Source organism: Eubalaena glacialis, chromosome 3, assembly GCF_028564815.1.
Source record: "Eubalaena glacialis isolate mEubGla1 chromosome 3, mEubGla1.1.hap2.+ XY, whole genome shotgun sequence".
Taxonomy (NCBI): Eukaryota; Metazoa; Chordata; class Mammalia; order Artiodactyla; family Balaenidae; genus Eubalaena; species Eubalaena glacialis.
In genome coordinates this window covers 192,790,815-192,815,041 of record NC_083718.1, presented here as the reverse complement: position 1 = coordinate 192,815,041, position 24,227 = coordinate 192,790,815, and the positions used below count along the sequence as shown (strand labels likewise).

Genomic DNA, 24,227 nt, shown 5'->3' with positions numbered 1-24,227 from the left:
TGTATATGTAGCTTAAAATCTTTTAGCTTCTTCAGGAGTAAACCCACAAATAACTTATTTTAGGAACCACACTCTCTGCTGGCAACTTAATACCCACTGCCCCTTTCTAAGCAAATCTCAGCAATTCCCTGGCGTTTCAGGGCTGAGCTACACCTGCATGTTTACGAAAGGAAATGTAACTTACCGATTGCTTTTTAATTATAATTTTAAAATAAAAGTGACAAAACATTTAGTAATCTTTTTATTATATTCATATACTCAGGGTGAATTAACCCCTAAGCCCTCAAACAACAACAAAAATATATTACTTAGATATTTTATAATTTTGGTACCTGAAATAAAGACAAATAGAAAACTATGTCAAAACATTAAAAAGTTGCAAATTTTCATTAAAAGTATTTACACTTGTACTCTAATGCCAAATTTATAGATACAATTCTTTTAAATTAGAATATTTTGAAATATGAAAATAATAGAAATAAATATTGTTAAGTATCCACAACATATTCATGAGTGAAATTTCAATTAATTACTGTTCCAAGTTTAGATATTTATGATTGGCCAAGGGAGCTTATAGTTCCTTTTTAGTTTTTTGTCCTTTATTCTTGGTTCCTCAGTAGTATATAACTCTGTAAAGATTTTAATAACCACTGATCACTGCCAGGAATCATCTGAACAGAAACACATGATTCTTCTGTAACCAGCAAGACTGATCTGTTTTAAATGCACTCAATTTTGTTTGTCAATCACTAAAAATTAAGTAATTTTACAAATATCTTCTTTATGTTACAATACATAGAAAACATTAACTGTATATTTCTTAAAAGTTTTGATTGGAGAGAAAAGAATAATTTCTTGGTTAACTTTTCTCATTGTTCTGTTTAAAGAAGTGTTTTATCTGTACTTCAGCAATGGGTAAGAGACCATGGCAACACCTTTTTGAAACCAGGAAGGATCATTTTATAATTATCTTGGCATCTGTACTCTGCTCTCTCTAGTAAAGTTTTATGTTATTTCTCCCCCCATACTTTTACATTTTTTTATAGAGTATATTTTTGAAGGTAATTCTCTTGGTCACTCTTATTCCGGCTCAGTATTTTGAGTCAACCATATGAGAAAGCATTAGCCTACCAAAAATGGAAATTGATCGACTAGTACAAATTCACGGTCACTAACATACCCAGGGAGCACATTGCTCAAATAGCTATTAGTTTTTAAATATATATTTTGTTATTTTACATGGTTGGGAATTAAAAATATTCTTACACGAACGGTGTAGTACAAATTTCATCAATCCCGTGCATTTTTAGCCGTCATCCTGGAAGCCTGCCTGCATCAGGGTCCGGAGGAAAGCGCACCCTGGGCGTGGGGCCGGGTGGGGCGGGGAGGGACATCTTCTTTCGGCCTCTAGTGGGCTGGGCACCCGGGGACCACAGGCGTGGACGAGAAGGCGGCCTTTCCAAGCACGTTCTGGATGGACACTGGCTTCCCCTACAGCCACCTGGCTCTGAAGCCTGGTGAGCCACTGCCACGGGCCGGGAGGGTTGGTTGGGGGCTGGTCAGGAGACTGGATTCTGAGGTTTGGTTTCATCATTTTAAGTGGTTTTTGGTGTTGAAAGTGTCATATAAAGTGTTTGAGAAAAGTGAACATACAGTTGCAATTCCCACGCGGATCTGAGCGGGACAGGACGACGGGCTGAGCAGAGGCTCAGAGGCTCCTCTGAACGTTACACAGAATGGGAGTCGCTCTGCCTGCCCCAGGGGTTTAGGAAAGGGCTATTTCGACAGACACACCTGCTCAGGTGAGCGCAGGATCATCGGGGAATGTCGTCTCATATTTTTCTAGGGCTTCATGCGTGTAAAGAACTTGAAGCCCCCCGAGGAAGGGCCTGACGTGGAGCCGCCAGCATTAACCTCCACTCCGCCTGGTGTGGGCGCCGATGGGGGTGGTCAGGTGGGCTGCGCTCCGAGCATCTGGCAGGTGAGAGCCGACGGGGCCGGGCCGGGACCTTAACTTCTTGACCTTGACCTTACTTCTTGCTGCGTGGAAGTGTAGGCTTTGCAGGCCGACGGCCCCCCTACCCTGGGGAGGAGGGGCACAGGGTGACTGGCCCCCCCATCCCGTCCCATCCCCCGGCCTGGCGAGCCCTGCAGACCTTCCACCACGGCTGAGAGAGACCCACATGCAAGAGGTTTAGAGCAAGGACTTTATGGAAATCACTCCAAGCAGCTGCGGAGAGAGGGTGCTGCGCTCAGCCAGTCCCTCCGCACGGGCCGCCGGTGCTGCTCCTCCAACAGAACCATCTCCTTCTGTGGACCCCGGGCCCCGGAGGGCGGAGACCTGCGAGCTGGAGCCACGGGGAGATCAGGGCCTCACTCCGGACGCAGGGGCCACGGTCAGGACGGGCGCAGCCAGGAGCCTGGGGGCAGCAGGGGCGGAGCGGGGGTTGCCACGTCTAGAGATGCTTTGAGGTGACACGTCCACGGTTGGGGAAGCTGCTCGGTCCCTTTGGAGACGAGGGAGCAGATGGGGGGTTGTGTCACTGCTTTGTGTACGTCCTGCCGGAGCTTTTACTCAGGCCCCCCTTGGGGGTGGGGATCTTGCTTCCGACCTTGGATCCCGAGGTCCCTGACTTGGTTGCGGCTGGGCCTTTACCTGCAGTGGACACGCAGACACACAGAGCACGGGGGACAAACGTGAGCCAGGGTGCAAAGCCGCGGTGACAGTACGAGTGGCCCGGGGTCGCCAGACACGGGGAGGATCTGAGCACGAGGGGCTGGGACGCTCCCGGTCACCCAGCCCACAGGTGGCCGGGCTGGGCCGGCAGATGTGAGAGGGGGCTGGGCGGGCTACCCTCGAGGATGCACATGCGACGGCAGGAGAGGAAGAAGAGCCAGAGGAGAAGCCTGATGCACGGTCAGAGGAAAGAACTGAGCCACTTACTTAATTTTTAGTTTCAAACAGCTCCCGAAATGAAAGACCAGCAGCCATGTGACCAGGGCCGGTTACCTGGCTAGGAGGCTCCCCCAGCACCTCTGGTCCTCACTCACGGGTGTGTGTGTGGGTGTGTGTGTGTGTGTGTGTGTGTGTGTGTGTGAGAGGTGCAGCCCCTGCCCATGCCTGGCGCTGAATGAGCACGAGACACATTTCCTCATGTTCTTGTTGATCACAGGGCCCCAAAATAAAGTCGTGTATCCAAGGTCAAGAATAATTTTCTAATGAAAAATAACACTTTTCTGTAAGGCATTCTAAATCCTACAGAAAGTAGCCAAAACTGGTTCAGAAGTCAGGTCGTGGCGCCATCTATGGGTCTCCTACTGAACCTCCTGTTTCTGGACACTGGCATCCACGGCGTGGAGGGACACCGAGACCCGGGTGGGCCTGCGAACACCCACGGTTTGGTTTGTCAGCTCTGTGAGTGCCACCGTGGAGCGTGGGGAAGCAGGGCCACATGGAGGGGCTTCGGCCAGAGCTGGTGCCGATGACACGATCGCCCTACTTGTTCGGGACCCAGGGACAGGGCCGAGGCCGGGGCGGATGCTTACCTGGCGGCAGCGTGGGCGCCTTGCGCAGCACGTGCGTCCGGCGCAGGTTCACCGTGCAGCCCGCGGGGCCCATGAGGTGGGCCTTCCACGCCTGAAACGAGAGGCACGTGGAGTGGGAACCAGGCCACCAGAGGGGCCACTGAGACGACCGAGCCAGAGGTGGCGACGCGCTGCGGCTGCGGGAGCGGGTCCTGAGCGCTGTGCGCGCCCCGCCTCGGAGCCCCCTGGGCTGAGTGCACCGCCGGAGCACCCACGTATCTTGAGATGCTGCCTGCACTTCACACCCCTCCCAGTTCTCATCACCGCTGAGCAAACACGCCAAGACCGCTGTCACGCAGGGTGCGCAAATGTGCGACGGTCCAGGGGCACAGGGTGCAGGGGCTGAGGGTGGCCCTGCTGGACGGTCAGCAAGGAAGCAGGGCCCTCGGTCCTACAATGACGAAGAAAAGAATTCTGCCAGCACCTGCGATGGGCCAGGAAGTGGCTCCTTTCCCTGCCGAGCCACGGATGAGAGCGCAGCCCGGCTGACAGCTCGAGTGCAGCCCCGGGAGACCGCAAGCGGAGGGCCCAGCCAGGTCGTGCCTGGACTTCTGACCCACAGAAACCGTGATAGAATAACGGGTGTTTGAGCTGCTCGGCGGGTGGTGACACGTTAAGAAAACACGGAGAAAGCAGAGGAAGAGCAGCACAAGCCTGCTGATGCCTCTTTGCAGCTGACTGAGTCAGAGGCCATCCCCTCAAGGCAGACGCTGGGGGACTTGGGGGGAGGGCAGGAAGGGAAGGAGGCCACTGCCACTGTCGGCGCTGCTCAGAGCAGGGAGCCGACTGGTCTCCAGAAGGAGGGGCTGGTCACGTACGACAGTAACAGTGCAAAGGTGACGACGACAACAAAAGCTCAAAGGCTCCTAAGTTCTAAAAATACACAGGGAGAGAGAAAAAGTGTGGGCATTTGACAGCAGTTCATATTTAAGACTAAAATGGATAAACCATAAAAAGCCCCTCGTTCTGTAAGAGGAGGGATGGTGGGCAGGGCAGCAGCTTCTGTCGGGTCTTCCCCGAATAAGTCTCACCTGACAGACTTTGGAACCATCTAAGTATCTCATGTAATTGTAGAGCTTGATTTTGAAAACCCCTAGGACTTGAACACAGACCGAAACAATGAGGCTGAGTTGTTAACAACTGGTGACACAAGCAAGTGGAGCAACTCCCATGACCGTGAAGCAGAGATGCTTGCCCCGTGTCTCCAGAGGGAGGCACGGGAGGGACACGAAGAGCTGGGGCAGCGCGACGTCCAGCAGCATCTCCCTGCCCACAGCGCCCGCACCGCTGCTCTGAGCGCCCCCCACGGGGAACGTGGGTCCGAGCAACGCACACTCTGTGACGGTCCGACGGGCGTCTCTGGGGGCTGTGGGCACTGATTCTTGGGAGGGAAGGAAGGACACACAGACGTGCGACGCAAGAGGTTCAAGAAACCCTTACAGCTCAGACTCCGAATCAGGAACGTCACCATGAACTTTTGATGGATTTATCTCAACGTTTTTCCTGGCTCTGTCCGCAAAGAGGCCCAGAATGGTACCGAACCAGGAGCGAGGAGCATCTGAGGCACCCGAGGGGGTCCTGGAACGTCATTTCCACTGCAGGGAACCAGGAATGGAAGGCTCAGTGGGGCACCTGGTTACGACGGCCAGGAGGCTCTGAGTCCCCTGGGCCACCGGCAGCGCCAGGAGCCCGTCTGCAGAGGCTCTGCTGGCCAGAGATTGGCTCGTCCACGCACCACTAAGCACAGCGATGCCAACAGCTGAACACGGCAGACAGTTTAAAGCCGTGAGTTCCTGATGGTGCTAAGATCCAACAAGCAAATAAGCCACCACTGGAAGATGCTGGGGACCCAACTTGCTGTTCTGAAAACCAGTCAACGATGGAAGAGACCTAAACCTTCCCCGTGCCTTCCCCACACGCGGTCCGTGAGGGTGCACGCGGTTCCCGTGCTTGTCTTTGTTACGTGTGTGGCGTTTTCTGAGAGGGAGAGAGGATGAGCCCTGGACGGCCGGATGGCCGGGGCGCTGAGGGAGCAGCCGGGCGGCCGGGCCCACCGTCTGGCACAGCGGGGCATCGCGGGGTCTGAGCCATCCTGTCGGCGCCACAGCCCGAGGGCTGGGACAAGGGACCCCGCAGTGGACGCAGTGGGTGGACCGCAGGTGGCCGCGGCTGAGGGGCTCAGGGCAGGAGAGGCTGGGCCTGCTGGGCCCCGCAGGAGCTCAGCGCGCAGGACAGCGCCGGCATCGTGTGAGCCGGAGCGAGCGGGCCAACACCAGAGGACCGGGCACGTGGAGGAGAGGGTGGGAGACCCTGGCGCCCCCCAACTAGGCCCGCTGTGTCACCCGCATGGCTCACGCTGGGGGCGGGCGGAGCGCTGGGCACCGGACACGAGGTAGGATTTCCAACCTGGATGGGGCTCGGCTTTATTCATCATAAGGGACCAGAGCGTTACAGAATCTGGCCAGGAGGCCAGTCTAGGCCCCAACGTGGAGATGAAAGCCAAGCCTGGAAAAAGTGAAACCACTTCACGCTTCCGTCCCAAAGAGCCGAGACGCTCCCCCTTCCCGGGAGATGCCACAGGCGTGGCGGGCAGGGAGCGCAGGAACCCTGAGACAGAGCCTCCCCCCACCCCGGGGGCCAGCCTCCACCCGACGCCCGCCATCTCCGCGGCTGGTCCCGCGGCGACACAGCCTCGTCGTCGTCCCTCCACACGGCCAGGTCACCCCCACGTCAGCCCCTCACCTCTTCTCCGGGGGTGAAGTTCTCGTGGCATAGAGGACACCGGTTCGCCAGCTTCTCCGCTTTGGCAGCTGAAACGGTTTCAATGAGACAAGATCTAGTTACTCCTGTGGGGCGTGAATGGGGGCGCAGAGGAACAGGGCGGGCAGGGGCACCGGCGGACGCGGGCTCTGCCCCCCGACCCCCCTAGCCGGGCCTCCCGGGGACGGTGCGAGGGTCTTGGGGGCCGCGGGGGCACTCACGGTTGCAGTCTCTCGTTTTTATGTGTCTGGGCAGCTCTTCCTTTAAAACGGCCTCGCTGCAGCGGTAGCACTCCCCAAAGCCGTCCTTTTTGTCACACTCCGTCAGCAGGTGCTCCGTCAGGCTGCAAATCTCCACCACCTGGAAGCCACGCCGGGACGTGTCACATGGCTGAGCGCCCCGAGGCGCGCGCGGCCCCGGCCCCTGCACGAGCGCGCGCTTCCTGTCCCGCCAGCGCCGCTCGGGAAGGGAGGCGCAGGCCTGTTACCTCCGCAGTCGCGTACACGTGGCTGGAGGCCTCACATCAGGCTGGCCATGCTACCTCAGGAGCATCCAGAGGCCACGGCTAAGCGGGGACGGGAAGCGACGGTTCACCCACAACACTAACCCTGACCTGTACTCTGAAGAGCTCAGGGGTCTACGTGGCCTTGGGTTCAATCCGGCTCCCGGCCATTTCTAAGAATGTGCCCGGAAACGGGTCACAAGAAGAGACCCTTTCACCACTGTGACCTCTTTGCCAGGAGGGGCTTGTACACACCCTAGAGCTTCACGCCGCAGGCTCTCGCTTGCTGCCAGAGGAGCCAGGCCATGCCGGCTGGGGCAGTCCGCACCGCCAGCCGGGGGGGGGGGGGAGCTGCTCAGAGGGTGGAGCCCGCCCACCCCGCCCCTGCAGGCCTGAGAGCCCCCAGGACAGGAGAGAGGGTCACTCCCCTTCTGGTTCCCCTCCTCTGTCTAAAGCAGGGCCGGCTGCATAGAGGAAAGATGAACAACTGGGGTGCGCGAGGACCCCTTCAACAGGACGCCCAAGCATTAACCCTAAAACGGATCAGTAGGGTGGACAACATTAAAATGAAAAGCTCCTGCTCGTCAGTGAAGAGGCCAGACACACAGTGGACACCACACATTCAAGTGGCAAAGGACGCACATCCGGGTGTGTCAAGAATGACTACACGTCAGCAAGAGTGGGACTGGCACCCAATTCACAAGGTGGGCGAGAAACTAGACGTGCTTCACGAAAGACGGCAGCGAGAGGCCAGTGGGGGGCCAGCGCTCCAGCCCAGCATCGTCAGGAGAGCGTGACGGGCGCGCGGCGGGTGGTAACCGCGAGGCTGGCGAGGACGGGGAGCGGCTCCTGCCTGGACACCAGGAGCGCTGCTCACATTGGCCCTGCAGCTGGACGCGAGCCCACCCAGCCATCCTACAACGAGGTGTGCACCCAAAACAGTGCGTCCGCACGCGCGCAAGATTACACAAGGGTGTCTGTAGCAGCGCTATTCCTCACAGTCTCAGCCCAAACCCAGACGCAGTAGAGAGGACGGATAAATTGCGGTACATTCAAACAATGGAATACTGTAAAGCAAACCCCAAACGTAGCGTATGATTCCACTTCGGTAAAACTCACAGAGCAAGAAACAGAAATGAGGACAGTGACGACCCTGGAGAGGAGGGTGGGGTACCTTGGGGTCCGTGGCCTGGGGGCGGTTACATGGATTTGTTTACCTTGCGATAATTCAGGAGCTGTAACACCTATGACTTGTACACATTTATATATATGTGTTACACCTTTAATAATAAAGTAAGAAAAATCAACCCCAACAAAACTTTCCCCATAACGTTTCCTCTGAAAATGCTACGATTTGGGACATTTTTGTGATTCGGCCTTCGGGAACGGCGTGTCCAGCTCGCCTGCCTAGGTCTGGCCCGCCCGCGCCCAGCACCTGACCTGTTTGCAGTAGTCACATCTCGTCAGCATAGGACAGTGCTTCCAGTAATGGAGATCCAGGCCTTCTTCTGTGAAGGAGTCGCTCCTCTCCCCACAAAAAATGCATAAACTGAAACAAAACAGAAAGGTAAGAAATGAGGCACAGACCCAGTTTAGCCATCCCCATTCTGCCGGCTCCCGGGAAGGTTTGTGACGCTCCCCATGCCCAGCCTGCGGCCACCGTCCTGGACCCACTGAGTGGGCTTCAGCTTGACCTGGAGGCACGGCTGCCCCTCACCGAGGGGCCTTAGGAGGGGCTGGGTAGCTCCTCTATCAAAGGGCGTAAAAAAGAGTCTTTACCACGTAGGGGTTTGAGATAAAGTAGCTTAAGATCCCTTAGAATTCTAACCTGTCAGCATCACCAAGCAGAAAGGATATTTTAAATCACAAGAAAAGATTAGACCAAGACATTTCCCCTAAATTCCTTGTAGATTTATCTCAGCCACAGCACAGGAGAAAGCATTTTGCTGCTATAAAATTTGAGCCTGACCATATTCAATATCGTGTGATAAACCACAGTGGAAAAGAATATGCAAAAGAACATATATACGTATAACTGAGTCACTTTGCTGTACAGCAGAAATTAACACACTGTAAATCAACTATACTTCCATAAAACATTAAAAAAAATTTGGGGCCTGTAACGGGACTTTTGACAAACAGCCTGCTCATTTCTGTCGGGGAAGAGAGGAAGGGATATCCTGACTCACAGCTGATGCTGCCTGGTTTAGAGGGCAACTTCCTAGCTTTCAAAATCACTGAAAAGAGCCAATTAGTTCACCTAATCCTAATGAACCAGGGAGAATATATTTATCTGACAGCATCTTTATGTGGTTAGTCCCTCTACTTATTCTACAGTGGGTTAGAGACAACTTTACTCACTTATCTAAATAGTGATTATCTGGAATTTCTGGAGCGTTAGGTGGGGCCGCTTTCCTTCCTTGAGTGTCTAAAGAAATTAAAAAGAAAGCTATTTAAATAACTTTTTGTAGGAAACTATTTTCAAAGTTTTAGTAACCAGTTTGATGGGCAATACAGTTTAAAAGCTACAAGTTAGTAAAGGCAGTATTTTGCATTCAGCCCTGAAGCGTTGGCGATGCAGACATTCGCCGCGTGAATAAAAGTGGTTTCTATGCAGAGCTTTCACGATGTGCGTTCTACGTACCCTGATTCTTGGCCTTCGCAGCTTCACTCTCTTTTTCCTGAAACAGAAGAACAGAAAGATCAGGGACAAGTGGCTGCAGTGCGAGTGAGAGTCTACCCAGGGTCTACTGTGATCCTGGAGGCATGACCTTAGGCTGTGTGGTAGAATCTCCGTCCGCAAACAACACACTTGTTTGAAAGAGTTGCCCTCTCAATCGTGGGCAGCAGTCTCCTCCGTCCTGCCCTCCACAGACCCTCCCTTGGGCTCCTGCCCCCCCCCCGTCTCCATGGAAACCACTCTTCGTCAAGGCCACCTGCACCCCCTCCGGGTCGCCTGCCCATCATCAGTGTCTGCCCGCCTGAAGGACGCGCCATGGGCTCCCGGCAGCACGTGACTCCTCACCTGTCTCCTCCAGGCCCTTCTTAGTCGGGCTCCCAGGGCGCCCCCCGCGCCCCCTCCAGGACTCAGCCCGACCCCCGTTTGTCCGTACAGACCCTGACGGTGCTTTCGCCCAGATTCCAGGCTGGATACCCATCTCTGTGCTCATGACCCAAACGTTTGTGCCATCACCTGGGCCTCTCTGCTACCCAGCATGTACTTGGGTCTTAACGTCACTTAAATGTGACTTAACCAGACCAACCCCCCGCCCCGCCCACAGGCTCCCCCTCAGGTGCGCCCCTTGCAGCCTCTGGCGCAGAGCCCAGAACCGCCAGACTTCCAGGTATTCAGGCCACGAAGCCTGGAGACCCCGGCGGCTCCCACCCCTCCCTCCCGTTCCAGGTGTGGCCTGTCCCCGACCCATCAGTGAGCCCCGTAGGCTCTGCTTCAGCACCCCAGGAGCCTGCCTTTCCCACCACCTGCAAACACAGTGGCCAGGGCGGCCCGTTACTGCCCCTGTAAAGGGACCCCCGGAGGCTCCACAGGCCACGCAGTGTCAGGCGGTGTCAGGCGGCGTCAGCTGGCCGCCTCCCTCCTCTGGCTTCCTCGTCCCCTGAGAGGGCACCACACCCTCACGCACTGCGTATCTGCCTCGTGGGTCTTGGCTGCTGGGCGTCCCCACTGTGGGAGGTGACAGCCGGGGGCGCACACTGCTGACCGGAGGAAGGACAGGGTGCGGGGCCCTGTGTGTCCACGGCGGGAACCTGCCCCTCTCCACCCAGCTCTCCTCCTCCTGCTCAGGGGCCTCCCGGGGGCTCCTCCTGTCACCAAGCTCTCCTCCCTGCACTGGCCAGTCTGCCCCACCTGAGCCTGCTAGACCCCCGTGGCCTGGGCTGCTGGCCACTGGTGGGGAGGGGCGTCTGGGACTTCCAGTTTCACGGGAGGACAGGGACGAGCCGGTCCCCTATCCACGGCATTAAGTGATGCATTACATAGACACTGTCTACTGTGTTTGTAGAAAATCAAAGCTTACACGATAGGAACTTCTCTCCAACCCAAGCTCTGAATACAAAAAACACATGAGAATACAATTTTAGGACTGGGGAAGCACTTGACAGACTGATATTAAACTTGCAAATGGGGTTCACGTGATTTATACACCTACTGACTAAAGAAAGCAAACTTACACAAATGGATTCTGGGCATCAAAAACAATTCTTATTAATGAGAGATGGGTTTGTATATCTTGCAGGGAAACAAATGAACAATGCCAAAAGTTAAATTTCAGTTGTAAAATCTACCTTAATCTATGCTTTGAACAGATTAGACAACTGATTGGTAATTTAAAAATCTTTTCCTAAAACTCGTAAGCAATCAGGTGATTTAAAAATATTCTGCCGTTCTCACAAGTTTTGGAGCTGGATGGTGGTGGTGGCTACACAACGATGTGAATGTCCTCAATGGCAGAGAACCGTACACTTAAAAATGGTTAAAATGGTAAATCTCATGGTATGTATATTTTACAATAATAAAAAATAGAAAAAAAGATTCTGTCATCCTCCTGCGAGATGGCTTCAGTGATCATCTCAGGACAAGGACAGCAGGCTGGCACCCACCCTCCCAAGCGGCTGTGCCGTGTGGTCTCTCCTCCTGGAGCAGCGGCCCTTGTTCCTGCCGCATCTCTGGAGCCCAGGGCAGGGCTGGCCCAGTGCAGGCGCTCAACAAACACTGAAGGATGAAGAGGAGCCAGAGGACAGGCCTCCATGCCCCGCACCACAGACGCTGCAGGGACGCACAGCCTGGTGACCTCGGCAGCCTCGCCGGTCCCCCGCCTCCTCTCTTCTGTTCCTCGGTGGCTGCTTTCCCGCTCTTCTCACAGGCATTCTGACATGCCAGCGTCCAGCGGAAACGTCACTGTCACTTTCTGTCACAGGCACTTCGACATACATTCGGTCGTATTTTCTTTCTTTTTTGCCATTTTTAGTCACTTATTCTTTTTCTAAAAAGCGGTGGTCAGAGCACTTCCCAGGAGACCCACCCTCATGAGCACAGCCGGCCTTATGCGCCCACGCCCTCTCCCTTTTACTATCAACTTAAGGAACTTAATCACAAAAACCAGAGTGATGGCACAAATTTAAATCACGGAGGCAGGGCCCTTCAGAAGGGACACGTTTCATACAACCAAACACCATCTGATGCCCCCTGCGCACTAGGACTCGGCGCTTCTTGATGGGGAGCATTTGCCCCAAACCTTCCTTTTTTAATGCACGGAAATCAGACCTTCATATTCAAGCTTCTTTTCCTCCTTTGCCTCTGAAGGAGGCGAGAAGCTGCGGAGAGGACTTCTGTCCCTCTACCCACTCCCCGCCCCGCCAGCTCCTGCAGCCCCGAGCGTCCTCTCTAAACACGGCTGGGCCAGCAGCGCACTTCATCCCCCAGGAGAATGAAGAGCATGCAGATGATTCAGTGGAGGATTCCTTTTATTTATCCCTAAACTAATCTAAAAAACAACAAAGAATAAAGATACCCATTTGGAGAATCCCACGAAAAGCAAACCAAGCATGCTGTGTGTCTACGTAAGGAAATAAACGGTCACAGGATTTCGACCGAGAGCATGACGGTGAAAGACAGTGAACCTTGCCAACCTGGACGTCAGCCTGCATCTCCTTTAGTGCTGCCAACTGCCCTTGTAAAGCTTTAATTTCTTCTTTCTTGCGTTTTTCTGCTTCTTCTGTAGCCGCTCTTTTCTGTGCCTGGTATGAAATGATTTTCCATTAGAACTGATTCTTAGGGTAGTGTTGGAAATTGATAAGTTATAGCATATAAATTATGTTTCTTATGTATTATAATCGTCACTAAGACTAATACTATAGCTAGGATTAAAAGAAAATCCACCAGATTCATCTAATAAATGTTTACTGGTGGTTTTTTTTTTTTGAATTAAAAACATTTTTTTAAATTTTATATTGGGGTATAGTTGATTAACAGTGTTGTGTTAAATATTTCCTGTTGATGGAAACTGCAGGTGTCCTCCCGGCCATCATCATCCCCGCACAGACAAAGTGGAAGAGCCAGGATGCGGGCTCAGGGACCAGTGCCCTCCGTGTGCTGTGTTTCCCGTCCCCACAGCCCCGTGAACGATGTGTCCGTTTACTCACGTAGCAAGTCACTTCTTAAACCTGGGACCAGGTCATAACTTCAGGGAAGTTAACTTACCCTAATTTCAGCATCTGTAGGTCTGCCGTCTATCGTAGCAAATCCCTCAAAAAGCGTCTTATAGAGGACGCTCCGGCGGGCGGCACGCTCCTCGGGAGGGAGGCACTCCAGGACCCGAGCCCGGTGCTGTGCGTACAGGCCCAGGATCAGCCCCACCGCCATCTCGCGCACCTTCTGTTCCCGGTGCTCCAGGGCTCGCACTGCAAACTAAGAACAGGGTCGGGACGTGCTCTTGTTACTGGGTCGCAACATAGCCACGTTTATTTCTTCTGGCATAAAAGAAACATAGGGACGTCATGGACATTTGAAAAACAGAGAAGACTACGCCCACAGAATTCCAGCTATTAAGATACAGAGTTTTCCTCACTTCCTTTACTTCACATGTGCAGTTGAACTCATGTTGTATGTACAATTTTTAGTGTTTTGCTTTTTCCTACTTCAGGTATTAAATAGCATTTCTAAAGTTACATCCCCCCAGAAACTTCATATTAAGTAGGAGAAAATATTTCAATCATAAAGAGGAAATATAATAAACTTCATGCATCCACCATCTAGATTAACCAACGTTTATCATTTTTGCCGTGTTTGCTTCAGCTCTTTCTAAGAAACAGAACCCTAGGACTACGGTGCAAGTCCCCTGGAAGTCTCCCTGGCCCCCTGGCCCCTCCCACGCCCCTCCCCCCTCAGAGGCATCCGTGTCCTGAAGCCGGAGGGCACACCCCCCCCCCACGTCTTCACTTGCTGCACAGTGTACGTGCCGTGTGCGTGTGTACACGTAGGATTTTTGTTTGAAGTTATAAACAATTCACTGTGCTTATCATTCTGACACTTTATTTCTTCTTATTCAACGTTCCTTTTTCAAGATCTGTGCATGACCTTGAAGTAGGCAAACGATCCACTCCATCCATTTTAAGCGCTTTAGTGTCATCCAAACACATCACAATGCCCCGACGTTCCCGCATGTAGTAAACCCACGCCCCCTCCTGGTCCTTTGGGCGCTGGCCCCTCACTGGCTGGGCTTCCTCACTTCCCACGTCTCCGCCTGCCACACACTCAGGTTTTACCCCAGACCGTGTCCTTCCCAACCCCCGCACCAGCTCGAGAAGTTCTGACCGTGAGGACCCCCCGGGATGATCACGTCCTGCCTCTCCAGCTCACCTGTCTGCACTCCCTCCCGTCTGCCACCTCCCGCGAGTCTTTCCCGCCCCGCGTGTCCATCACCAAGTCACCCCCGCCATCCCTGCAGGCCCTCAAATCTGGGGCCCCTCCTCCTCTGTGTCCCCAGGTGAAGCAGAAGGTGCTGCGGGCTCGGGACTGTGCCAGCTGGTTTCATGCTGGACTTTGGGCCATGGCGATCCTGGGGTCCTTGGCAGCATGCAGTAAACTGACCCGTGACGTTTCCTCGTCGGTTTCCCTGCTCAGAGGTCAAGGGCAGCATCTCATACTTCCTGCTCACCTCTCAAACCTCCCCATCCACTCTCGGCTTTGAGCCGACGCCCTCCTGTCGAGAGGCTGGCCGGCCGCTGCCCAGCTCTGGGCCGAGCCGTCCGAGCGTGCACTGTGGCCCCATTCCATCGGCTGCTTGGGGGCTTTGCTCCTTCAATTAAAGCCTCACCCCCACCTCCAACTTCTACTCATTTCTCCTCCTTCTTAAACTCTCCGTCTGGATCAAGCCCACCGCATGGAGACGGACCAGCACAGGGGGACGTGCTCACCAACCAGTTTCCCCACTTCCTTGGGGCACAGCTGTACACGCCTCCCAGGCCCTGCAGTGAGGATGGGGCCGCCTCAGTGGATGGAAATGTCTGAGAGTGGCTCGGCCCGTGGACACCTCCACTCACAACCTCTAGTCACCCTCCTCTGTTCAGTGACCTTGGAGGTCACGTGTGAAGCCGTGGCATCACGCTGGGAGGAGACGGAGCCCCCGAGTGCCCACAGAGCAGAGCGGCCTCTGTCCCCACAGATGGCACCGGCCACAAGGGACAGCAGTGAGCCTCTGCTGTGTCACTGCCCTGGAGAGTGCGCATCTGTGATGGCGGCACAGCTTACTGGACCAAAGCTTACGCTGGGATCCTGAAGTGGGTGTGGCCCTAACAGGGATGTAAGCACGTGGGGCCGGCTTCTGGTCTGTGCTGGGGAACAAGGAAACTGACGTGGAGGCAGGACAGACAGTGGCCACGTGACGCAGGGCAGGACAGGGGACGCTGACCCACACTCAGGAGGCAGTCCAGGGGCTCCAAGTGAACGGACACAATCAGTGTGCACTTCTGGGGCTCATGGGGCTGTCCAGAGCACAAAGCACGCACCTCCTTCCACAGACCTGCCACCCGCTACGACGCGGCGTCACTGCTTGCAGAGCTTACTTCCCTGGGGACACGGCTCTGCACGGCTCACGCCCCGACGCCACGGCGCAACCGGCAGCGCGACTCCAGCGCCCTCATGTGTCAGAGAAAGCGGCGACGTTCCGAAATCCCCACCCCCCACCTCCACACGCAGCCAACACCGGCCAGACGCTTGCCATGCTCCGGCCACCAGCTCGGGGCCCAGGCTGCGGCGGCCACCCTGGGGCGCTTACCCGCATCACGCTGTCCACGGTGAAGCCCATGCCCTCCGTGCCCAGGTCCCGCAGCAGGCGGGCCAGCAGCGCCATCTGGCTCATGGCCAGGTGAGCCGAGGAGTTGGCTTTTAACGGCTGGACCAGGTAAGATGGGATAAGCTGGAGAGACTTCACTTCCTTAAACAAGGCCATTTCCTATAAAAACCAACATTATTTGTCAAGTTTTACTGGAAAGTGCTAAGGGCAACTTAGTGCCATCTGCAAAGTAAACACTGAAGGAAAAAAAGGAAACAAAAAATGACAGTGACAAATGGCAGTAAAGTCACTGATCTATAAGCTCATATTTCTATTTAAGATGTAATAACAATTAAAAACAAAAACCAAAAGCATCAGAAATAAAAACCACGATCACTTGGAGATTAATGAAAGCTTTACAGCAAATGTGATCGGTAACTTAAGGTTTGTCTTCTCAGGGTTTCACAACCTCAAGAAAAAGGTTTTCTAATTTCTAAAATTCTGAAAGAAATTAGTCCTGCTGTGAGAACCACCATTTCAGTATTTATTAAACATCAGCCCAGCATGTAACCACGCACAATACTCCAGGTGAACAGATCCCTGACGGGTTTAGATGAAGGAGGGTAAGTACCTCCACACAGTCCAATGTCTCCAAATGAGCAAGTCTTTCCATAGCTAAGATTTCACCATTTAATTACGCAGACGCAGAAAAAGAAAAAAATGGTAAAATATTGAAGAAAAAGATCGAAGAAACGATAAAATATTGATAAGATATGAGCTGTAATACAGAAAGACGTCTGTTTTTAGCAGGTCTGCAGGCCACACGACCCAAAACACCCTCTCATTTTGACAGTACAGTTAACTCTCTCTCTGGGCCCGTGAGTAGCTCTGAACCAAAGGAAAGGAAGAAAGAGGAAGGACAGCCCTGCAGAGCAGCATCAACAGTGAACTCCCACGCGACACACAGATGCTGAGGACGCGGGGATGCAGGGTCGGCTGCCCAGATGCTGGTGCAGAACAAGAACAGCTCCCAAGCAGAGGACACTCAGCACCACAACTGTCTCAGAGGTGAATGTGGCTTGAAAATAATCAGCTGCATATTCAACGCATCCTTTGAAAGATTTCCCCCCAGTAGTATCACTTACTTGTTTTCTCTGAAAATTTAAGTTCATTAAACAAAACAAGATCAGTGGTTCTTCATGCTGGAGAAACTATGGCAGCTTTGGGTTCCTTCCCTAGAAAGCCGTGCACACTCACAGCACTGTGTGTGACATTCGAAGGAGCGTGCAGACTTTCTGAATCTTAATTTGAGATCTCCTAGACCAGATGGAGTCACTAATTTAAAGAGAGCAAAGCATATTCTCACACTGCTTGTCTAAGCGTGTGCCCCAAACTCTTTTTCTTAAAATTGTTATTGGAGTATAGCTGATTTACAATGCTGCCTTGTTTTCTGCTGTACAGCAAAGTGAATCAGTTATATATAAATACATATCCACTCTTTTATTTTCCCATATAGGTCATTACAGAGTACTGAGAAGAGTTCCCTGTGCTATACAGTAGGTCCTTATTAGTTATCTATTTTATATATAGTAGTGTGTATATGTCAATCCCAATCTCCCAATTTATCCCTTCCCCCGTGCTTTCTTGTTTTCTATGTCTGTGACTCTCTGTTTTGTAAATAAGTTCATTTGTACCCTTTTTAAAAAAAATTCCACATATAAGCAATATCATATGATATTTGTCTTTCTGTGTCTGACTTACTTCACTTAGTATGATAATCTCTAGGCCCATCCATGTTGCTGCAAATGGCGTTATTTTGTTCTTTTTCATGGCTGAGTAATATTCCATTGTATATATGTATCGCACCTTCTTTATCCATTCCTCTGTTGATGGACATTTAGGTTGCTTCCATGTCCTGGCTATTGTAAATAGTGCTGCAATGAACACTGAGGTGCACATATTGTTTTGAAATATGGTTTTCTCAGGGTATATGCCCAGCAGTGGGATTGCTGGGTCATGTGGTAGTTCTATTTTTAGTTTTTTAAGGATCCTCCATACTGTTCTCCATAGTGGCTGTACCAATTTACATTCCCACCAACAGTGCAAGAGGGTTCCCTTTTCTCCACACCCTCTCCAGCATTTATTATCTGTAGACTTTTTAATGACAGCCATTCTGACTAGTGTAAGGTGATACCTCATTGTAGTTTCGATTTGCATTTCTCTAATAATTAGCGATGCTGAGCAACTTTTCATGTGCTGTTTGGCTACCTGTATGTCTTCTTTGGAGAAATGTCTGTTTAGATCTCTTGCCCATTGTTTGATTGGGTTGTTTTTTTGTTTGTTTTTTTTTATATTGAGCTGCATGAGCTGTTTGTATACTTTGGAGATTAATCCCTTGTCAGTTGCTTTGTTTGCAAATATTTACTCCCATTCTGTGGGTTGTCTTTTCGTTTTGTTTATGGTTTCCTTTGCTGTGCAAAAGCTTTTAAATTTAATTAGGTCCCATTTGTTTATTTTTGTTTTTATTTTCATTACTCTAGGAGGTGGATTGAAAAAGATCTTGCTGTGATTTATGTCAAAGAGTGTTCTGCCTATGTTTTCCTCTAAGAGTTTTATAGCGTCTGGCCTTACATTTAGGTCTTTAATCCATCTTAAGTTTATTTTTGTGTATGGCATTAGGGAGTGTTGCAATTTCATTCTTTTACATGCAGCTGTTCAGTTTTCCCAGCACCACTTACTGAAGAGACTGTCTTTTCCCCATTGTATAGTCTTGCCTCCTTTGTCATAGATTAGGTGACCATAGCTGAGTGGGTTTATCTCTGGACTTTCTATCCTGTCCCATTGATCTGTATTTCTGTTTTTGTGCCAGTACCATACTGTTTTGATGACTGTTGCTTTGTAGTATAGTCTGAAGTCAGGGAGCCTGATTCCTCCAGCTCCATTTTCCTTTCTCAAGATTGCTTTGGCTGTTCAGGGTCTTTTGTGTTTCCATACAAACTGTAAAAATTTTTGTTCTAATTCTGTGAAAAATGCCATTGGTAATTTGATAGGGATAGCACTGAATCTGTAGATTGCTTTGGGTAGTATAGTCATTTTGACAAAATTGATTCTTCCAATCCGAGAACATGGTATATCTATCTGTTTGTGTCTTCTTTGATTTCTTTCATCAGTGTCTTAGAGTTATCTGCATATAGGTCTTTTGTCTGCTTAGGTAGGTTTATTCCTAGGTATTTTATTCTTTTTGTTGCAAAGGCAAATGGGATTGTTTCCTGAATTTCTTTTTGATCTTTCGTTCTTCGTGTACAGGAATGCAAGAGATTTCTGTGTATTAATTTTGTATCCTGCAACTTTAATTTTGTATCCTGCCATTTTCATCAAGTTCATTGATGAGCTCTAGTAGTTTTCTGGTAGCATCTTTAGGATTTTCTAGGTATGGTATCATGTCATTTGCAAACAGTGAGAGTTTTACTTCTTCTTTTTCAATTTGGATTCCTTTTATTTCTTTTTCTTCTCTGTTTGCCATGGCTAGGACTTCCAAAATTGTGTTGAATAAAAGCGGTGAGAGAGGACACCCTTGTCTTGTTCCTGATCTTAGAGGAAATGCTTTCAGTTTTTCACCATTGAGAATGATGTTTGCTGTGGGTTTGTCGTATACGGCCTTTATTATGTTGAGGTAGATTCCCTCTATGCCCACTTTCTGGAGAGTTTTTATCATAAATAGGTGTTTAATTTTGTCAAAAGCTCTCTCTGCATCTATTGAGATGGTCATATGGTTTTTATTCTTCAGATTGTTAATGTGGTGTATCACATTGATTGATTTGCATATGTTGAAGAAACCTTGCACCCCTAGGATAAATCCCACTTGATCATGGTGTATGATCCTCTTAATGTGTTGTTGGATTTGGTTTGCTAGCATTTTGTTGAGGATTACGTCTATGTTCAACAGTGATATTGGCCTGTAATTTTCTTTTCTTTTTTTGTAGTATCTTTGTCTGGTTTTGGTATCAGGGTGATGGTGGCCTCATAGAATGAGCCTGGGAGTGTTCCTTCTGCAATTCTTTGGAAGAGTTTCAGCAGGATAGGTGTTAACTCTTCTCTAAATGTTTGACAGTATTAGCCTGTGAAGCCATCTTGTCCTGGACTTTTGTTTGTTTTTGTTCACACTGCACAGCATGTGGGACCTTAGTTCCCCAACCAGCGATGGAACCCGTGCCCCCTGCAGTGGAAGCACAGACTCCTAACCAGTGGACCACCAGGGAATTCCCTGTTAGAAGATTTTAAATCACAGTTTCAATTTCAGTACTTGTGATTGGTCTGTTCATATTTTCTATTTCTTCCTGGTTCAGTCTTGGAAGGTTGTACCTTTCTAAAAATTTGTCCATTTCTTCTAGGTTGTCCATTTTATCGGCATATAGTTGCTTGTAGTAGTCTTTTATGATCCTTTGTATTTCTGTGGTGTCTGTTGTTAACTTCTCCTTTTTTATTTCTAATTTTATTGATTTGAGTCCTCTCCCTTTTTTTCTTGGAGTCTGGCTAAAGGTTTATCAATTTTGTTTATCTTCTCAAAGAACCAGCTTTTAGTTTCACTGATCTTTGCTATCTTTTTCTTTGTCTCTATTTCATTTATTTCTGCTGTGATCTTTATGATTTCTTTCCTTCTACTAACTTTGGGTTTTGTCCTTCTTTCTCTAGTTGCTTTAGGTGTAAGGTTAGGTTGTTTATTTGATATTTTTCTTGTTTCCTGAGATAAGACTGTATTGCTGTAAACTTCCCTCTTAGAACTGCTTTTGCTGTGTCCCACAGGTTTTGGATTGTTGTGTTTTCATTGTCATTTGTCTCTAGATATTTTTTGATTTCTTCAGTGATCTCTTGGTTATTCAGTAGTGTATTGTTTAGCCTTCATGTGTTTGTATTTTTTACAGTTTCTTTCCTGTAACTGATACCTAGTCTCACAGCATTGTGGTCGGAAAAGATACTTGATACGATTTCAATTTTCTTAAATTTACCAAGGCTTGATTTGTGACCCAAAATATGGTCTATCCTGGAGAATGTTCCATGAGCACCTGAGAAGAAAGTGTATTCTGTTGTTTTTGGATGGAATGTCCTATAAATATCCATTAAGTCCATCTTGTTTAATGTGCCATTTAAAGCTTGTGTTTCCTTATTTATTTTCATTTTGGATGATCTGTCCACTGGTGAAAATGGGGTGTTAAAGTCCACTACTATTATTGTGTTACTGTCGCTTTCCCCTTTTATGGCTGTTAGCATTTGCCTTATGTATTGAGGTGCTCCTATGTTGGGTGCATAAATATTTACAACTGTTACATCTTCTTCATGGATTGATCCCTTGATCATTATGTAGTGTCCTTCCTTGTCTCTTGTAACAGTCTTTATTTTAAAGTCTATTTTGTCTGATATGAGTATTGCTACTCCAGCTTTCTTTTGATTTCCATTTGCATGGAATATCTTTTTATGTCCTCTCACTTTCAGTCTGTATGTGTCCCTAGGTCTGAAGTGGGTCTCTTGTAGACAGTGTATATATGGGTCCTGTTTTTGTATCCATTCAGCCAGTCTGTGTCTTTTGGTTGGAGCATTTAATCCATTTATATTTAAGGTAATTATCAATATGTATGTTCCTATTGCCATTTTCTTAATTGTTTTGGGTTTGTTTTTGTAGATCTTTTTTCTTCCCTTCTTTTTTTGTTCTCTTCTTTTGTGGTTTGATGACCATCTTTAGTGTTGTATTTAGGTTGCTTTTTCTTTTTTGTGTGTGTATCTATTGTAGTTTTTTTGGTTTGCATTTCCCATGAGGTTTTGATATAGCAGTCTATATATAAACAAGGTTGTTTTTAAGTTGCTGGTCTCTTTCCAATGCAATTCCCATTTCCTGCATTTGTGCTCTCCTCTTCTCACGACTGCTGGTTTTGATATCATATTTGTGTGTGGATGATTTGCTGCTTTTAGTGTATGTTTGCCTTTACCAGCGAGCTTTTCCATTTCTTAGTTTTCTTGTTTGTAGAAACAAGAATTCCCCTCCCCCCCCCACCCCCCACCACCTAGAGAAGCTCCTTTAGCATTTGTTGTAAAGCTGGTTTGGTGGTGCTGAATTCTCTTAGCTTTTGCTTGTCTGAAAAGCTTTTGATTTCTCTGTCAAATCTGAATGACAGCCTTGCTGGGTAAAGTATTCTTGGTTGTACGTTTTTCCCTTTCATCACTTTAAATATATCCTGCTATTCCCTTTTGGCCTGTGGAGTTTTTGCTGAAAAATCAGCTGATAACCTTGTGGGGATTCCCTTGTATATTATTTGTTGCTTTTCCCTTGTTGCTTTTAACATTTTTTCTTTGTATTTAATTTTTGTTAGTTTGATTAATATGTGTCTTGGCATGTTTCTCCTTGGGTTTATCCTGTATGGGACTCTCTGCGCTTCCTGGACTTGGGTGACTATTTCCTTTCCCATGTTAGGGAAGGTTTCAACTATAATCTCTTCAAATCTTTTCTCAGTCCCCTCTTTTTCTCTTTTTCTTCTGGGACCCCTATAATTCGAATGTTGGTGTGTTCAAGGTAGTCTCAGAGGTCTCTGAGAGTGTCCTCAATTCTTTTCATTCTTTTTCCTTTATTCTGCTCCTCGGCAGTTATTTCCACCATTTTATCTTCCAGCTCACTTATCCGTTCTTCTGCCTCAGTTATTCTGCTATTGATTCCTTCTAGTGTATTTTCCATTTCAGTTATTGTGTTGTTCATCACTGTTTGTTTGTTCTTTAGTTCTTCTAGGTCCTTGTTAAACATTTCTTGTATCTTCTCCATCTGTGCCTCCATTCTTTTTCTGAGATGTTGGATCATCTTTATTACCATCACTCTGAATTCTTTTTCAGGTAGACTGCCTATTTCCTCTTCATTTAGTTGTTCTTGTGGGTTTTTACCTTGCTCCTTTGTCTGCAGCATATTTCTCTGTCTTCTCTTCTTTCTGATTTACTGTATTTGTGGTCTCCTTTCACAGGCTACAAGGTGGTAGTTCCTCTTGCTCCTGGTGTCTGCCCCCTGGTGGGTGGAGCTGGGTCTTGTCCCTCTGGTGAGCAGGGTTGTGTCAAGGGGTGTGTTTTGGGGTGTCTCTGAGCTTAGTATGACTTTAGGCAGCCTGTCTGCTAATGGGTAGGGCTGTGTTCCTTTCTTGCTGGTTGTTTGGCCTGAGATGTTCCAGCACTGGAGCCTGCAGGCTGTTGGGTGAAGCTGGGTCTTGGTGCCAAGACAGGGACCTCCAGGAGAGCTCACGCTGATTAATATTCGCTGGGGCTGGGAATTCCCTGGCGGTCCAGTGGCCAGGACTTGGCACTCCCACCACGGTGGCTCGGGTTCGACCCCTGGTTGGGGAACCAAGGTCCCGCAAGCCGCACAGTGAGGTGTGCCCCAAACTCTTAAACGCTCACTTCTATCTTAGCTTCCCCCAGCGCCCAGGCTAGAGGAGGCGTGTTTGCTGAAAGAATAAAAATATTTAGATCAAGACCGTTATACATCTTTTTTTTTACCCCATTTTTCTATTCTGATTTAATTCTCCATATATTTTTATTTATTTAAAAAATTAATAGCGTACGTTGAATAAGAAAAACACTAGAAAAAGCAAACTGTACATTTTAATCATGTTTAAGGCAACATTTACCTGGTTTAGAACATAAGGAAAATATGACGATGAATCACTAAGGATAATCAATGATGCTCTTGGGTAGACAGGATCTTGTAAGGTATTAAGAAAGTCAAGTATCTGTAGTTATATGTTTATTAATTATGGTTTCAAATTCTGTGGTGAAGTTCATACCTGAATAAAATTGGAAGCTGTAACACGGAGGCGAGCAGAAGAATCTCCAGTTCTCGTGAGCAGAACAGGAATGGTCCTTTCCACACAGTGAGTTGTTTCAAGCTTACCCAGTTTATGTTTAGGAATATATTGTGTGATTATCATTTTCAACAATTTCAAAGATGCCTGAAAGACCTAAGAAAAAAGTGATAAAAACAGACGAGCCACTCTAACTGAATTCCACCAAAAGAAAACATGAAATTTACTATTAGTTATAAACATGAACGTTACACTGAAAACTACACTCTGTCTGAAGGACTGGAAATGGCCAACTGAAAACTGCTCTGTGAGCACAGTTCCCTGCACACGGAAGGCATGGGCTCTTATCTCCCACGTGTCATAAAGTCCCCGACATCTCTCCCCGAGCCAAATATCTGACATTACTGCTGAACTGCATGAGCTCCTGTGTGAATGCAGACAACAGTGTATTTGTGGGATGTTCATTCTTAAGGCCCTTTCAGGGTCAGGAGAAGTCAGTGGTAACTCCCAAGCTCCTCAGGTGTCATGAAGAACAAAAACATAAAGGGGCACGTATCAGTCGTGGTGGCCAGGCCTCTGTGCACACGGGACCAGAGGGCACGGCCCACGGGGACAGACCTCAGACTCCTTAGCGACCACATTCCTTCCTCGAGAGCTTCATTCCTAATGACACCACATGCTAGGTGACAACAGTACTGGGGACCAGGCTGCCTCTCGGGCTACCCTGACCTCCTGGGGACATCCCGGCAGCTCTCTGGCAGA

The 24,227-nt window shown here is 49.2% G+C and overlaps 1 protein-coding gene across 2 annotated transcripts in view; it reads right to left on the bottom strand.

Annotated features, from left to right (window-relative positions):
• Positions 1–350: 350 nt before the first annotated feature.
• CEP104 (centrosomal protein 104) overlaps positions 351–24,227 on the bottom strand; it is a 49,864-nt gene continuing 25,987 nt past the window's right edge. The window contains exons 12-22 of one of the 2 annotated variants that reach the window (XM_061185078.1): positions 23,448–23,621; positions 15,640–15,816; positions 13,065–13,271; positions 12,494–12,601; positions 9,492–9,528; positions 9,209–9,275; positions 8,288–8,396; positions 6,567–6,705; positions 6,328–6,395; positions 3,547–3,637; positions 351–2,656 (exon numbers count right to left, since the gene is read on the bottom strand). In XM_061185078.1, coding sequence (XP_061041061.1) covers positions 2,541–2,656; positions 3,547–3,637; positions 6,328–6,395; positions 6,567–6,705; positions 8,288–8,396; positions 9,209–9,275; positions 9,492–9,528; positions 12,494–12,601; positions 13,065–13,271; positions 15,640–15,816; positions 23,448–23,621 — 1,293 coding nt within the window. In that variant the 3' untranslated portion in view covers positions 351–2,540. Of the gene's footprint in view, positions 2,657–3,546; positions 3,638–6,327; positions 6,396–6,566; positions 6,706–8,287; positions 8,397–9,208; positions 9,276–9,491; positions 9,529–12,493; positions 12,602–13,064; positions 13,272–15,639; positions 15,817–23,447; positions 23,622–24,227 lie in introns of those variants that run through there. The other variant, XM_061185079.1, reaches the window with a different exon arrangement.